Raw genomic sequence first — 17871 nt, forward strand, 5'->3', positions numbered from 1 at the left:
TACTTCTTTAGTTCTTATGTTCTAGAAGACACTGCCAAAATCTTTAAGGTGGATTGCACAGAAATTGTTATCATATGACTTAACTAGAAAATGTTGGATGAAGGGACTTTTACATAGATTTTAATAGTGTGGTTGATCATAACTAGGCAATCCATTTCGGATTTATTCCCAGTTGTGATGTTCTGAATCCTGGTGCCTTTATTGATTGCGGAGCAGATATTTTTCAATTGTTTATGCCAGAGGTGGAAATCATATGATCCTGTAGATGTCACTAGATTGCAGCTCCTAGCCCTTACCTGCACTATAAGGAATATTGGGAATTGCCATTTAACAACAACATTAATTAATTAATTAATCAATTAATTATTATCCTGCTTTTCTCCAGATAAAGAATTTAAAGTAGCTATCAGCAACCTGACCTTATACAAATTAAAAACAAGGTAAATGCACCAAAAACAAAAAATAAAAGCAATTGAAGCTTAACTATCAAAAAGAATGAAAACAATTAAATTTAATAAAAATACAATTAAAATTACAATTAAAACTACACAAACCTTCCAAACCTCATGTTACAGTAAGTAGTAACAGGATCAAGTATGTGTGTGTGTTAAAGAAAACCTTATAATGTTAATTATTATGAGCAGCAGCTGATGTAGGTCAGCAAGCAAGTTTGGACCACACCTGGTGGGGTATAACTGCATGGCTGTTAGAATACAGTTTGGAGATGCTGAATTAACAATGGCTTAACAGAAATGCTCCTTGCTATGATGAAATAGCTATTTGTTTTATGTTCTACTCTTTTGGATGAAGACTATGTAAGTTTGCTGAGCTATTTGATTTTGTATCTCTGCTGACAAGAGTAAAGATTTTTGTTCCTTTTCCTCTTGTTTGTGTGTCTTTTGCATTGGACCTGATATTTGCTTATGCGCAACACCTCACTCTAAGATTGTACGATTTCCATCATTGTATTACATCAAGGATGGTGGCTTTATTTTTTGCTCAAAGCATTTCAGATAATAATAATTTGACTTTTCAAAACCTGTTCAACTATTGCACAACATATCTGCTGAATTTTATTTTATAGAAGCAAAAATCATCTGTAGCAGACCTTAAAGCAGAGCTCTGTGAAGCTATGACAACAAATGTACCTGCTCAGAGTCTCCTTTGGGAAGTCTTTGGAAGAAACATCTATCAGACATTTTGCTTCAACAATATGTCTCTTGTGGAGTCATTTTTTCAGGAATTCAGAAATCAAATGTCTAAAGTGAGTATCCAGCTCTCTTTTCTCTCTCTCTTGATATTTCTGTAGCTGAAATAAAGGTTGCTAAGCAATGACCCTAATCGAGCTGCTTAGGTTCCCTTCACTGCAGTTCTCTATTCAACTGGGTTTGCATTGTCACCATGCAGGATGCAGCTGGCATCACTCTTCAGAGGGATGTTGCTTTCTTTATGTTCCAGGAACTCCCATAGCACAAAGTGAAAAGCACAGCAAGGAAGAAAGAGTGCTATTTATCTCACAGAGATGCAAAACAGGCAAGGCCATCCTCTTCATGGTCAAGGCTGAAGACAGGAAAGCTTTGCAGGATTTGTTCAGCTAGAAATCTTAGACCTACATTTGATCTATGGATGGTAGATACGGGTGTATAAACCCAGTTGAGCCTAGAGTTGAGCTTTCCACAAATCATCAGAGGATTCTAAATTGTTTGATCTAATTTTCAAACAGTGGTTCCTTCCCACTCCAGAGCCGGTCCAACAATGAGGCGAATGAAGCAGTCGCTTCGGGCGCAAAACATACGGGGGCGCAGTCGAGACTGCTTTTTCTGTTGATTTGTTGTAAAACATGATGTTTTGGTGCTTGATTTGTAAAATCTTAATGTAATTTGATGTTTAATAGGCTTTTCCTTAATCCATCCTTATTATCCAACATTTTTGCTTATCCAACGCTTTTATTTTTCAGTGATTGGTTTGGGGAGGGCGCGCCAAAATTCTGTTCATCTACACTTGAAAAATACCTAGGGTCGGCTCTGTCCCACGCTTGTATCTTCTTTTGACCTCATCAGATGGGTTACTTGGCACATCCTTTATCACTTGTTCTCCTCTTTCAGCATGGAGCTCATTATATGACACGTATACTTCCGGTCAGGCTCTGTCCAGAAAAGAGAGAGCAAGCAGCATATGCCACTGCCATGGCAACACAGGAGCCATCCTGTGTTGCCTTACCAGAAATGGAGGGAAGCCGGGCAGCTACACTTCTCCCCATGGGAGGGGAAAAAGACAAGTTGTGCAATGGAGGATGTGGAGTGAAGGCTTCTCCACGCCTTCCACCAGGAGCCCATGGATTCTCCACAATGCATGGCAAATCCATGGGCCTTTGTGATGAGGTCCTGTAGTTTATAAAGGTATTATCTACCAGAAGAGCACCAATTTTTTTGGGGAGCATGACCCAATTTTAGAAGACAAATACATTTTTGATCCCCAGAATGCCCTCTGATATTACAGAGGCCAATGTTGCCACATTTTACACCCCAGGCTGTTTGAAATCCATGGGAAGCCTTTTATTTTTAAATGAAAGTGACTTCCTAGATGTTTTACCAGCAAGTCACATCTAAATCATACAAGAGAATGAGGACCATCTGTTCCTCTCTAAAGGACTTAAAGAAGTGGATGCTTCCAAACATGGCAAAATGACCAACAGCAACCCTGAGGCTGTTTTCACCTCTCCAATTTTGAGGGAATGGGGGCACAATCTCAGGATCAAGGAGGGATAGAAGGATATAGATACTTAAAAGTTATGGTATTTTAGCTACAATATTGTGATTAATAACCTCATCAGACGGGAAGAATCGGTGACATGCTCTACTTGGCCATTCCTTTAGCACGGAGTCCGCTGGCTCCCATTACAAGGCACACAACTACTTCTGGTGGGGCTCCATGTTTAAAGGGGTAGCCAAATATTTTAATTATGTTTTTATGTCTGTTTTAATATTAATAATTTTATTAATGTCTGTGTTATGTCCAAGGCACTGCACAGGTGCTATTTGTAAGCCACCTTGAGTCCCCTTCAGCGTAGAGAAAGGCAGGATATAAATATTGTAAATAAAAATAAGTAGAGCATGCCACTGCAGTGGTAACACTAGAGGCTTCCCGTGTTCTGCCATGAATAATAGGGGGAAGCCAGATGGTTGACACTTCCCCTCATGAAATGCCCAGCTTGGTGATTCAGGTGATGCGAAGTTTGGGACAATGGGTTCCCCCGATGTGCACCATCAGAATCACAATTTTTTCATGTCAGGAGTGACCTGAGAAACTGCAAGTAACTTCTGGTGTGAGAGAATTGGCTGTCTGCAAGGGCACTGCCCAGGGGATGGCTGGATTTTTTTATGTTTTACCATGCTTGTGGGAGGCTTCTCACATGTCCCCGAATGGAGCTGGAGCTGATAGAGGGAGCTCATCCACACTCTCCCCAGGTTGGATTTGAACCGGCAACCTTCTGGTCAGCAACCCAACCTTCAAGTCATCTGTCCTGCCAGCACAAGGGTTTAACTCACTGTACCACTGGGGCAAATTCCACAATGTGTAGCAATTTTGGCAGCCTTTATGATGAGGTCCTTGGTCTGCTTTGGGAGGAAGTTCATAGAGGTGACACCTTGACTACTGAATTGGGTGACTCCATCCCTAATGGAGCTATTTCTTTAAGTGTTGCATAAAGTAATGGAGAGTCAGCATCACATAGCTGCTCAGCAAGACTAAAATTCTAGATATAAGGAGCCACATTTTCTTATGAGAATAGAAATGTAGAGAAGAAGAAAAAGAAAAAAAAATGAAGATCATTCCTTCATTACATAACTTTTAGCAGTACAGGGGAAATGTCTAAATCTGCTTCTTATTCTCGCATGCACACAAGAATGTTCTTTTCAATGTTTCTGTCTTCCCTTTCTTAGTTACAGAATGATCCTCAGTACCAGGTAGCTTTTGTCAAGGAAACAATTTCATTCTTCTCGCTTGTCTCGCAAGTGCAGAATGAAACATCTCTATGGAGCACACTTCTCTTGATACCAGATACCACACAAGGTATCATCAGTGTGAAGGACATGGTTGCTGCTCTTCAGAACACAAGCAGGTAAAAAAAAAAAGGCAAGCTGTACACTGTTGTCATAATCACGGTGCCTGGCATTTTGTTGACAATGATGATGGGTAGCTTTGACTGTTGTAAAGGGAAGTGTGAAATGAAAGTGTGCTGCTCCAATGACTCGGTAAAGGGCTGGTACCTTGAAAACTTTTGACTTCATCCAAAGTTCTCAAATGGCCAGTGAATATTGTCAGGGAAATCAAGCATTGGGATGAAATGGAGAAACACATCATACCGCTATGTGTGTGTGCACATATACACACCCTGTAATGGTTTTGTTGTGCAGCACTACTAAACTAAATCTTTGCAAACATTGATCCATCCTTTCATTTCAAAACAACATAAAAACTGGACAGTTGAAAAAATTGTGACTAATGGAAAATTGATCCAAATGCATTTGCTTCATGATTTTATGTATTCCTCTTTGTCATTAATTGAGAAACTTGGTTTCTTTTGTTTAGCAATTATTTTTATTTGAATAAATATCCTTTCTCATGATAATTTCTTCCCTACATCTGCCCTCTTATATTTCTAAACTACCCTTGATACTAAACTGTTAAGGTATATTAGGGCAGAAAGATTGGTGCAGCAGGTTAAACTGCTAAGCTGAAGAACTTGCTGATCAGAAGGTCAGTGGTTCGAATCCATGGGACTGGGTGAGCTTCCATTGTTAGCTCCAGCTTAGAAACGGAGGTGAGTACCAACCCCCAGAGTCGGACACGACTAGACTTAATGTCAAGGGGAAACCTTTACAGGACAGAAAAGAAATATTTTGCAGATTTTAGGTTCCAGGAAAGCTACCATTTTAAAGTATTTTTATGAAGTATTTCTAGACATGGAAAGATTGAGAACAATAGTAAGTATAGGAAAGATTGAAAGAAATAAAGAGAAAAAGAAAAATAATAAAAAAATAAAAAAATACAAAAATAAGAAAAAAATAAAAATAAAATTGTTCAACTTCCTTCTAGTCCTTGGTGGTTTTATTCATTTTTTTTCCCTTCCAGTCCTTCCCAGAGTATTCCTGGAGGGCCTTTTCCCTTCTCTTTATCTAATAGTTTTATTATTATTCTTATCACTCTTTTATTTTTTAAAAATATTCCTCAATAATTTCCCAGTTTGTTTGATGGGGTTTCCTGAATTCTTTCTCATAAGGGAGGTTATTTTGTCTAGCGGTTTGCTTCTCCATTCCTCTATTCCAGGTATCTGCTTGGATTTCCAATATTTCACATAGGTGATTCTGGCAGCAGTGTTCATATATGTGAATAGAATATCTTTATTCAAGTCAAGGGTCATCTCTTTATCTGTTAATTCTAATAGATAATATTCTGGTGCTTTGGGAAATTTCATTTTTAAGATTTTCTGACATTCTTCGTGGATATTTTCCAGTAATTCATGGCCTTTTTACAAAACCACCACATTTGGAAGAAGCTCCCATCATGGTCATGGCATTTCCAACAGTTTCTTTCTGCGCCTTTATACATCAGTCCTATTTTTTTCGGCATCATGTACCATCGGTGGAACATTTTTAACCAATTTTCTTTTAGATCCGTCGCATATGTGTATTTCAATTTTTTGTTCCAAATTTGCTCCCATTCAAAGTTATTGGTCAAAGTTATTATATTTTTTGCCCATCTGATCATACACGTTTTTATTCCTTCTGTCTCTGTAGACCATTCCAGCAGTTTATTGTAGGTTTTAGTAATTAGCTTCTTCTTTGTTAAAAGTATTTTATCTCAAAATTCTTCTTTGTGATTGAATCCAAACTTTTGTCCTTATTATAGTATTCTTTAATTTGTAAATAATGGAGCCATGTGATATTAAATTTTTGCTTTATCTCTTCATGTGTTTTCAAATTTGTGTAATTGTTACTTCATATATCTTTGTACGTTGGCTATCTGGTCCATCCTAATAACCTCCTTTGGTTTGCTTCCATTGGAGATAGCCACAGTGGTGTTTTACTGTAATTTTTTTTCTTATATTTCTTCCACACATTCAACAGTGAAGACCGTACAAAGTGGTTTCCAATTTTTTTCCCTTCTTGACTCTCTCATAACACAAATATGCATGCAACCCACTCTAAGGTCGTGGCCTTCTAACGTCAATATCTTTTCTTTCTTTAGAGTTATCCAGTCTCTGATCCATGTTAAAGCGCATGCCTCACAATAAATTTTCAAACCTGGGAAACCAAAACCTCCTTTGGTTTTTTTCATATTTCGAATAATTGGTAGATTTTGGAAAAGGAATAATAATTTTGGTTAGATGTTCATTTTCACAATGGCAATCCTCCCCAATAGAGAGAGGTTCAGTTGTTTCCATTTCTCCAGATCTCTTTTTATTTCTCTCCATATCTTTTCATAGTTATTAGTTAGTAAATGAGCGTTCTTTGATGCTACCATTTATCCCTTCATATCCCTTTGCTACTTTCCCCCCACATTCTCCCTGCTTGGCACCTGAGAAGAAGTAGCCAGTCAGCAAGCAAGGATGGGTGGGTGGGGGATACTTTCTGAGTTCCCAACCTGTGCAATGCAGGTCTGCCCAGGAAGTACTAAGGCTGGAATAATAATCCTCTCTGGCAGGTATTCTGGCTTGAGCTGCCTTCCTGCCTGCCCTCGTTGAATTATTGGCTTGCCTCCATAAGTGGATCTCATGCTGGTTTTTAATATGATGTTGCTTGCTTGCTTGTTAATGCATGCTTGTTAATTTGTAATTTTGTTTATTATCAGTCTTTTGTTATAATTTATGGTTGGTATGCCATCAGACAAGATCCAGTTGTGGGAGAAGTCAGGCTTTGAAGAATCAATAATGCAGCCAATTAAATGTCTTTGTGTGTGCCTAGAATACCATACCTTCTCCTTCTGGGTCCCCCAGTGTGCTTGGTGGGAAATGCAGCAAAGGAGCAAAATGTGTATTTCTGCCCATGTAGAATTTCTTCAAAGTGATTGCCCAAACTGTGCTTACTTATAGAGCTACTTTTAAAAATCTACTCTTGGCTGTCAGTTGTGGGAGACTAGTGTCTTTGGAGATATTGTTCCCTACATGTTTACAGATTAGAGACCAAGAGACAGACAGAAGGCATTCGCCTGTATAGAGAACTGGAGCACTGAATGAAAATAAAGTGATTAATAATCTCATTATATTTTAGGTTTGTAACAATTACGTTCTGCCACGAACCATGCATTTCATGCAAAGGAAGGCGACAGAGGAGAGAGCAATGAAAGAGACAGGATGAAGGCAGGAATGGGGAATTTATGTACTGGCTGCAATCACCACTGCTGTTGACTCCTGCCTTCAAGAACATGTGTAGACATTACATTCTTTTTATTATTATTATTATTATTATTATTATTATTATTATTATTATTTCCAGAATTTATACCCCGCCCTTCTCACCCGGGGGGACTCAGGGCGGCTTTATCCACCATACAGTGGGTGGATAAAGTACAGGCTATTGGCCACTCCTTCCCGCAGTCATTTTTACCACTCTTAGTGGTCAAAATGTGAGTTCTAGGTCACTTTCTGTTGTAGAAAACGGTCTCTCTCAGACCTAAAATAGTCCAAGGGAGGTAAAAGGAATGGTAGAAATAGCACCCACACCACTAGAGAATGTTGGATGCATTTAGGAACAAAATATTGAATTGTTGTAGGAATCATGGGCTCCCAAGTTCTCCTGAGGGAGTCAATATGGCCGCATCGCCTCTGCTAGTTGCCCACAACAGGAATCATACAGGACTTTAAGGAAAAGGAGTTGTTAGTATAGTACAATGTCATCTCATGAGTTATTTGAGGCATGTGGAAGAATGTTGGGGCACTCATGTGATCTGTTTCACATATGACCTCATCATACAGGGCTATTTTTTGTGGCATATGTCGGCTCAGTTATAGTTTAGCCACAGAGCCACCGGATCCCATCCCATGACGTACAGCTACTGCCATTTCTAAACTACATCTGAACTGGTGTATGCTGCCATTACAGCAACATGGGAGACTGCAGCAACATGTGGATTGCTCTTCTGATTCTGAGGGAGAAGGAGGACAGGTGGTTGAAGAGGCAACATTTGGGGATTTGGGATTAACTGGTGAGAAAGAAAAGGAAGGAGGAGAGATAGCAGATATGGCAGAGATCCCTACTTTTCTGGAGCGACGAAGAGAGAAAGGTGGCAGAAGGAGGGTCAGCCAGGCTAGCAGAGAAAATGCTGAGACATCAGACCTCACCCTAGAGTCAGCTTTGCTGCTAAGCTCAGGGTTATAAATTAGCAGCAAGGTCAGGGACCAGTGCTGGCTGCAACTGTCTTACTTTTGAGAGAGAGTCTGTTACCAGCACCGTATCCAGCTTGGAATCTTTGAAGCCTCCTGTTGTTGGCAACTCATAAGCCTGTATATCAAAGACTTTACTATCTGTCTGCTGTGAAGACCTTTGTTTTACATTTGCTTGAAGATCGTGCAGTATCATCAAGATTGTACTTTCTGTTGTCTAAATTGCATTATCTTTATTTTGGCCGAAGTAAAGCCTTTTTTATTTGCTTTCATTTGTGTCTAAGGCTGTTTCTGGCTTAGAATTGGACAAAATGAACAGTCAGCCACCATTTTGAGGTCTAGATGGTGATGACACATACCACTGATTACGGGCTTTTTTCATGCACTTTGTTGTCTGAATGTCACAGCTTGAAGCTGGCTTTGGACTGCATTAAATGACCAGTGTAGGTGAGGCCATAGAAAAAAAATAGTACAGTTTTCTAGACCATCTGAGTGCTCATTCGTTGTATTGTTTTGGTAAACAGATCTATGTACAAATCTGTGCATTGTAACATTAAGTGAAGTGAGTGTGCATTAGTTCTGGTGTTTGTACAGCATTGATAGAACATTAATAATACAATTTCCTCAGTGATAAGATGCACGGTGCCAGTAGATTTTACTCCCAGATAAAAATGTACCAGCTTTTACCCTATAATAACTCCATGGCTTAGCTTAACATAACATTATGTTATATCCATGAGCTTTGGACCCATTCTTTCCCAACTGTTAGTAAGAGATGAGAAATGCACATTTCCGTTTTTCAATTAACCATGGCTTGTTGTTATTTGTAAATCTGGAACAATGGTTAGTCTTCAATAGGATTTGGAAAACAAACCTAGCTGAGACTGACCATGGTTTGCACAGTTTTGAACTTTAATAGCAGGTTTGGATGAAATTGAGAACAGAATATGATTTTCTTCCTTGCCATTTGCACATAGGAAGAGAAGAATGGAACATGTTTTTTTTAATTATTCTGTTGTATAAGCAGAGTATAACTGTTACAGCAGTATTAAAGAAAAAGGATCAATACATATTACATACATTTCTGGTATAACTCAATTTCTACAGCTTTCTAATTTCATTCTAGTCTTCCAGTTATACCTTCTTCCTTATTTCCCACCCCCAATTCCTCCCCCCTCCCCCTGGGAACATTTGTGATTCAATTTAGGCTTTTATTCTTTTCTTGGATTATGGATATGGTCTGATTTAGTCCTTGTATTTTCTTTTTCTCTTCACTTTGGCTATCAGTTCTTTACAATTTGAGATGCAGTTCCCCATATGATCTCCATTTATATACTTATTTTTCCTTTCAATGATATAATCCTGGAGCATATAGTCAGTTAGATATTCGTACAATTTTTTAATTTCCCATTTTTTGCATTCTTTCCATTCCAGTGCAACTGTTGCTTGTGCCACTCCTATCAGATATTTCAGAATATTTACTCAATTTGTATTCCACCCTTTTCCTTCAATTTTCATGATAAAACCAGTTTTTTTATTCAGCTCTATCTTAGCCCAGATATTTCTTCCATTTCACCCTTTATAAGAGCAGGACATGTGTTCATTATAAACTGCACCATACTTTTTTAGTTTAGCTATTAATACATATTTCAATATAATATCTGATAGACTAGCCAATATTTTTTTAAATACTTGATAAAAGATGTTTTATTTTTGCATGGGATTAAGTCAACATAGGCTATAATTGCACTCAGCAGTCTAAATAGTCGTTTTTTTATCAAAATGAACAGTGGTTTTATTATTGTAAAAGCAAAACAACTCAAATCTATTCAATGTCATGCCATGAATAGTGAAGCTGTGGTCCTCCAGATGTTGTTGGACTCCAGTTCAAATCATCCCAGACCACTGGGAGATGCAGTTTGTTTGAAGGAATATAAGACCCACAGTTTCCCCACTTCTGCCTTGCACTATAATAACTGTGTTCATATGTAAAATGTCCAAAGCCTGTTGAGTTTGCTGCATAGCTTAATATCACCATTCCTCTAGAAATTGATGTTTTAATTTCTAACCAGTTGTATTTCTCTATTTTTATTTAGAAAAATATTGTCTGCTGATTTCATGAGTGAAGACTGGGCTCTTGAAGCAGGTCATCTTTCTAAAGAGTTCTCAAAAAGGATGAACATGATTTTGCAACTTCTCAAAAATATGCAAGAGAAAATTAGTACTGCTGATCTGAAAAACTTAGGGCTCTTCAGACAAGAAGGGAACAGCTTGAAAACAAGATGGGCTGAGATCCTGCAGTGGCAAATGGAAGATGGCAGAGATAAATCTTTCAGGGAGCTATTAAATAAACATGAAATCAATAAACTCCACAATTTGACATCTCTTCTGCTTCAGAATGGCTTCAAAGTGATGCCCTTATTTAACAAAATGACCAATGTTAAAGAAATTCAAGAAGTCCACAACTTTGTCAGAAGCAGCTGGAACCTGTTCTTTTCAAATAAAACTAACTTTAAAGGAACAGATGCATGGCAAACCATTCGAATGCTAGCTTCTCACAACTTTCCTTACACCTCTGAAAAGCTTGAAAGATACTTAACATCTCTTCAAGATGTGCAGTCTTTATTTGAAAATTTTCTGCTTAAACCAACAACAATGGAGAACATTCCCGAAAAACTCCAGACACTTCAAGAAATCTTTGATATCATCGCAAATGTAAACACAAGTCATAATTATCTACTGATGTCTACCATGACTCGAATGATGCAGAAAATCCAAAATTTCCTTGGTGAATCTTTGTGGAATGAGTTTAATACTTATTGGCGTATTGCTGAAATACTGAGGTCTGAAAAATGGAGTGACAAAGACATCGTTGTTTATGGGCAGGTTTTAGATATTTTGCACAACAATCTGCATGTTCCCCACAATGTCTCAGACCGACCTTTGAAAAGGGAACTTGAGCATCTGATTCAATATGTCAACCGCTTACTGAAGGAGCATGGTGTTGAAGGGGCCAATGTTACAATGGCTTTAGATACCATCCTGAAAACTTTACATGTGTTGGAGGACTTGGAGGAAAAGTACATTAATGAATTAAGGACTGTTAATCCACTAATGCAAGTTGATAATGGAACTGTCCAAGGATTGTTCCAAATATTCAAAGAAGGTGTAGATATACTTTCAGATTCCAGGTTGACAGGGGCATCTGGTATTACAAAAATCGATACCCTTCTCCGTTTTTCACACATCTTGCTTGTGCATGAGTTATATGGGGCCCCAAAGTGGCAAAATTCTTCAGTGGAGGAAAATGTGTTGGAACTTTTGTATTTAACACTGAGCCCTTTTCTAAGGGAAGACATTCAGGATAAGGAAAAGCTGGCAAACTGCACTGTGAAAGACTTCCATCTCATAACCGTTGAAGTGTTGTTAAATAATGCCACACTAAAGGAGGCCTTAAGAAGCAGCAGCTGCTATCTCCTTTTCACTTCTATGGATTCCGAAAACGAAACCACCCACCATCATACATTTGCTGAATTATTTGAGCCTGCACTAAGGAATGTAAAAGATCTCCTAGCTTCGAATACACATCTTAAAAACAAAAAGAAATACTTTTCCAATGAATTCCAGTGTCTTGTGAAATCGTTAAAACTTTCATCAGGATTTCTCTCCAAACTGAACAGTTTCTATAACTACAAGAATCTTTGGATACAAAAGATGCATAAAAGCCTAACAGCCATCTCTAACGAGCTGTCCCAAAGTAATGAGACCTGCCAACTACCATTGTTTGGCAGTATGGATGTTAGAAATGAATCTTCTGCTTTGCACATTTTGAGCCGTTTTATGCTGAATGAAACAGAAACTTATGTACCAAATGTATCTGGCAATTCATCGGTCTGGAATCATGCACTTGCATCTTTTATTTCACTTTACGGGGAACCCCATAAGAATGCCATTGTATCAAAGCTGTTAGAAGTGAGCAAAAATGCTGCTAAGGATTCAAAATGGGAGAATTTCTCCAAGGTCTTCAGTGAAGTTACAATAATGTTGAGGTCTAATCAGAATGTGACAAATACAGAGCAGTATGTTCAATTACTAGAAAAGACCAGAAAGGCCCTAATCCTTGTTGTGGCAGCATTAGCTCCCAATGAAAGTCTTGAAACTTTAAGTTGGGGAATGAAAGCTTCCAATTTGAAAGAGGCACTCGGTTTATTCAAATTGCCCTTGAACACAACTTCTGACATTGATTACAAAACTTACCTTGGAAATATTTTAAATACTTTTTCACCACCGATTGATGTTCTTGCTGAAAGCCTTCTCTACTACATGAATCCTTATTGGGAAGAAACCAAAGACGCGCTGAAGCTCGCAGAGGCGATAAGGAAGAGGTTGTTTTTGAACAACACCAATGTTAAATTAGCAACACTATTGGAAACAATCCAAAAAGTGACGTCTTTTGCAACTCCACTGTTTCCCGAGAGCATGCAATGGGATTTTAATGCAACACAGGAAACCCCATTGCCATTTTCAGATTTTCTGATGAATTCTGTAACTACCAAAGATATTTTGGAAGAGCTCTCAGCATTTCAGAATGATTATTATAGTGAAACAAATCAGAATATGACTGATTACTATCCTTTGACCACACATGTTGCTAAAATAATGCAAGTTATCCAAAATGTTACAAACAAGTCATGGGGGCATGTATCAACTGCCATTCGTGAGCAGTTAAGATTTCTTAAGGCAGATAGCAGAAACCTAGATACCTACACACATATTTTAAATACATTGCACAAATATTTATCTTCACAGGATATTAATTCTCTAGAACTGGAAAGGCTTACTAGAATTTTATCTCATGCTCTCCAAAAGTATGAACACCCACAAAGTAACATCTCGGATACAATTAACACCATCCTTAGAAACCTATTAGATCAGGAAAGTGTTGAACATCAGTTTAACATCAGCCAATTTGAAGCCATTTTTTCCTTGCCTAATGATAGCAATAAAACGATCCAGAGAATTCATGACATATTGAGGCAAGGGATAGTGATACTTTCTGACAGAAGATTGGCAGAAGAGACGAATACAGGCAAAATATCTGCCTTGTACAATTTTTCACACTTTTTGTTTCCAAAGGAGTTTGAATCTTTGTTAGGCCACAGTAGTCTGGCAGAAAGCCAGATAGCAGAAATCTTGCATTTATCATTGAATCTTTTCTTAGATATTAGGAACCGTAGAAAAGGAAGTCCTGAAAACTGCACTGCCCAAGAGCTATTTGACACAATACTTGAAAGGTTATTTAAAAATGGTGCCCTTCAAGAGTCCTTAAAACAAAGCCGCTGTGAGCTACTTTTTACGTCCATGGACTTTGAAAACCAAACAATGCCCAATCAAACATTCACTGAATTGTTTCAGCTCTCGATAAGTAACTTAGATCAGATGCCAGAATTAGCAAATATTTACATAAACAATAATGAACATTTTTCAAGTTCATTGTTGTGCATTATCAAATCACTGCAGTTTTCTTCAGCCTTCCTTTCCCAAATGGACAATCTCTTCCATTTTAAACATCCTTGGATACAGAAGAGTTATGAAACACTAACCGCAATCTCTAAAGAGCTGCCTCCAAGCAATGCAACTTGCCCAAGTCCAGGCCTTGGTGTTATAGATAATGTACTCAAGTATGATCCTTTAAAAACTGTACATCCTTTTTTAACCAATGAAGCAGAAATTAATCAGCAAAATTTTACTGGTAAATTAACAGATTACAGAAATTGGTCAGATTACTTCAGACTACTGCAAAATAAACGTCTACATCCATCCGTGAATGACTCTGGTTGGAGTAACCTTTCACAAATATGGAGCCTGGTATCTCAGTGGAACCTGACAGAAAAGGAGTACACACAGTTTGGATTGAAATTGGTGGAAAGGCTCCTGGGTCAAAACATGTCAGCTCCAGAAGTACTTGCCACTGACGCTTATATGGTCCAAAAAGGCATGTTTTTGGATTTGCTGAAGGAGCTAAAAAGAGGGCTGGATCAACATTTCCTTTCAAACAGAAACAACGTGGAATATGAATTTGATCATGTTACACATCCTTTTGTTCTGACTGAGGAAACATTTTTGAACAAGATACTGCTTAGGAATCAACGGAGACAGGCACCGCCTCCAAGCAGTTTGGTTGCACGGTGAGTCATCAGTTGCATAAGAAAGAATGAAAATGTACAGAGGCTTTAAAATAGGCTTAAAAGCAATTTTTGATATAGCAACCAGGGGCAACATATTAAAAACTGCAGCATGCAACTTGACACAGATGCATCTGTTAGGTAGCAGGGCAGTGCATAGCATAAATATTAGGATTTTTCATTGCCTCATACTATGTCTGTATTTATTACAGAAAAGATAGGGGCAAGGACTAAAAGTACAACATGTCATTAAAAAAAACCTGTTTTTAATGCAGTCTCCTACCAGGGTCTGAGAAGGGGGTGGGCCATTTATCATGGGTCATTAGACCATAGGAGTCAGCATGGGGACGGCGACCTTACAAAAGGTGTGGTTATGTGTGTAAATAGGCAGAGGACACAATGATGACAATGCCCCAAATAAGAATTCTGTACCTCCTAAATGAAATTGTCTTTCAATCCCCAAATGTGTAGCATTGCATCAACTTAGAACTTCAATTGAGCATTTAGATATGCAGAAAAAAAAGGAAATGCAGAAGCAGCAAATATTAAAAGTTCTAGATCGGAATGATTTTCAATGTCTCTACAATGCTAGAACTTTGGGGAATGAATGGAAACATAATTTAATTCTTATTTGGAGAAGAAATGCTCTCTTTAACAGGGAAGGGGCAGAGAGTCTACATACAATCAAGGACTAGGGTAATGTGAGAATGTAGCTGGGGCAGATAGTGTAGGGATGCATAGGGACTGAAGGTGGAGGAAGTTGCAGATCATACTTAGTGTTCAATAATTATAATAATTCAGCAGTCTTGGAACCTAACTCGCCCATGTTAAAAATATTATATTATTTTTAATATTAGTCTTTAAAGATAAAGTTATACATGTCACCTTATTAATACTCTTGACCTTATGAGGAATTGTAACAGTTTGAAAAATATCAATAATATTTGTTTCAGATCATAAAACTATATCTTATTGTATTGTCAAAGGCTTTCATGGCCAGAATCACTGGGGTGCTGTGTAGTTTCTGTGCTGTAAGGCTGTGTTCAAACAGCATTTTCTCCTGATGTTTCGCTTGCATCTGTGCCTGGCATCTTCAGATCCTCTTGGCTGTCATCTTTAGGGAATTTGAAGAAGCCAGCCACAGATGCAGGTGAAACATCAGGAGAAAACGCAGCTAGAAAACTGCCATATAGCCCAGAAACCACACAACCCAACAATATATTATTGATCAATGAAATAATTTGATTTGTTTGTAACTTGACTCAATGGGTCTACTCCAGTCAGGAGTTAAAATAGATAGGCCCTTGTTGCCTTCAGACTCCCAAAACTTCTAGCCAGTTCCCAGGATTAATGGGAATTGTGTCACAGCTAGGCATAGAATTTTTTTGACTTAGAAAAGCTGAAAATGCTTCAATTTTCTTTTGGAAAAAAGGCTCTGGAAAAAATGGGAGTGAGGGCCAGTTTCCAGATCTAAGCCGAATGAGCCTCAGTGGTTCCAATGTACAGAATTTTCTTTTAGTTTAGCACTCCCTTGGAAATCTGTGTTATAATGTCTGCGGCATCACATTAAGTAGCTGACCCCATGCACTTTTGCTTGTCTCAGGTTTCTCTTTGCAGAGTTTGAAAATGTGTTTATACAGATGTCACCGAATAATGACTTCAGATCATATTTGATTTGCCTAATGAATGTGACTGAAAAGCAAGAGAGCGAATTGACAGGTACAACACATTTTGTTAATGGGATCCTTGTTTGCTTTTACTGAATCTTTACCCTTTGGACAGCTAAATATTTTAGTTGGCTGTTGAAATATTCTCAGTGGCAGAAGTATTTTCCTGAACTAGAGCCAGGAAGCCATGGCCCCCTGAAACCTGCCCCCCACCCAAGGAGTTCCTGGCAGATGCACATAACACCAGCTTGTAACACAGCAAACACCCAAGTCTAATGCAACAGTACGACTGGTATCATTTCTGCATAAAATGTACAGCTGCAGTGGTGTGTGTGGGTGTTTGAATAAAACATGCTAGAGAATCCCTAGGTAGATCTCACAAGTTTCTTCATTTTAGGTTATACAAATTTGTTTGCTCACATTTTAGATAAAAGGTAAAGGTTTCCCCTTGACAATAAGTCTAGTCAAATCTGACTCTGGGGGTTGGTGCTCATCTCCTTTTCTGAGCTGAAGAGCCAGCATTGTCTGTAGATGGCTCCAAGGTCATGTGGCCGGCATGACTGCATGGAGAGCTGTTACCTTCCCGCTGGAGCGGTGCCTATTGATCTACTCACATTTGCATGTTTTCGAACTGTTAGGTTGGCAGAAGCTGGGGATAACAATGGGAGCTCACCCCATCCCACTGATTTGAACCGCCGACCTTTTGGTCAGCAATGATGCATCAAAAGCTCTTTCTGTCCCAGGACTAGCTATCAATTGATTTGTTTTTTAAAAATAGATCACATATTTTACTTTTTAACTTTGGAAAGTCCCCCGGGAAACTGATAAAAATTAGAAATAAGTGGAAAAATGTTTCTTTTCTGTCTTAAAGGCTCACACCTAAAACTTGGAAAAGATCAATAATGCGGCAATAACCTCTGAGCATGCACAGTTTGCATTTCCTGCAAGTGCTACAAAATGATGCCCAACATTTCTGGAACAGGCAGATTAATTTTCCTACAGATTTGATTCTGGCATCTACATTTCAAGAGTTAGCTTGCAGTCCATATAATAATTTATTTTGCATTTATGTATATGTGTTTGTCTGTTTTTATACATGTATATGCATATGTGTGTAGTTGTCCATCTCTAGCTATCTTCCAGTTTTGTTTTTAGGTTCCATCCATCCATGCTTACTAGGCTTGATCGATCCATGAAAAATTTGATTCTAAACTCGTTTCAAAACTAGAGGGGGCATTTTTTCGTTTTTGTTGCTATTTACGAATTTTGTCCCCAAAATTTTTCGAAATTAACGAAAATTCGTTATTTTCGAAATTAATTCGTTAATGGCGGACGCGCATGCGCGGTCGCCCAAAAACAGCCCCAGGGGGGGGGTCGGGGGCTCTCCTGCTCTCATTTTTTCAGCTATACTGATCAAATTTGGTACAGTGGGAGAACACAATCCACCCTGCTTGTTTGCTAAATTGCAGAGCGTTTGCCCTTTCCTAAGATTTATTGCACAATTTTATAGTTTACTGTGCCCGGCCACGCGTTGCAGTTGTTTTTGGCAAAGTTGGCTTTTGAAACACAGGAAGCGACCCTTTCATGGAGAGACTGCCCTATTTGAGCAATGAAAGGGCAAAAGTGGGTCCCTTTT

General features: G+C 38.5%; 1 protein-coding gene across 3 annotated transcripts in view; it reads left to right on the forward strand.

Moving 5' to 3' along the window:
- The window catches only part of abca12 (ATP binding cassette subfamily A member 12), a 212858-nt gene that overhangs the window by 69691 nt on the left and 125296 nt on the right, over window positions 1–17871 (forward strand). For all 3 annotated transcript variants that reach the window (XM_062960972.1, XM_008113539.3, XM_062960963.1), the window contains exons 6-9: window positions 1085–1264; window positions 3942–4120; window positions 10480–14571; window positions 16172–16287. In XM_062960972.1, coding sequence (XP_062817042.1) covers window positions 1085–1264; window positions 3942–4120; window positions 10480–14571; window positions 16172–16287 — 4567 coding nt within the window. The remainder of the gene's footprint in view (window positions 1–1084; window positions 1265–3941; window positions 4121–10479; window positions 14572–16171; window positions 16288–17871) is intronic.

The sequence above is a fragment of the Anolis carolinensis genome, chromosome 1, assembly GCF_035594765.1.
Source record: "Anolis carolinensis isolate JA03-04 chromosome 1, rAnoCar3.1.pri, whole genome shotgun sequence".
Classification (NCBI taxonomy): domain Eukaryota; kingdom Metazoa; phylum Chordata; class Lepidosauria; order Squamata; family Dactyloidae; genus Anolis; species Anolis carolinensis.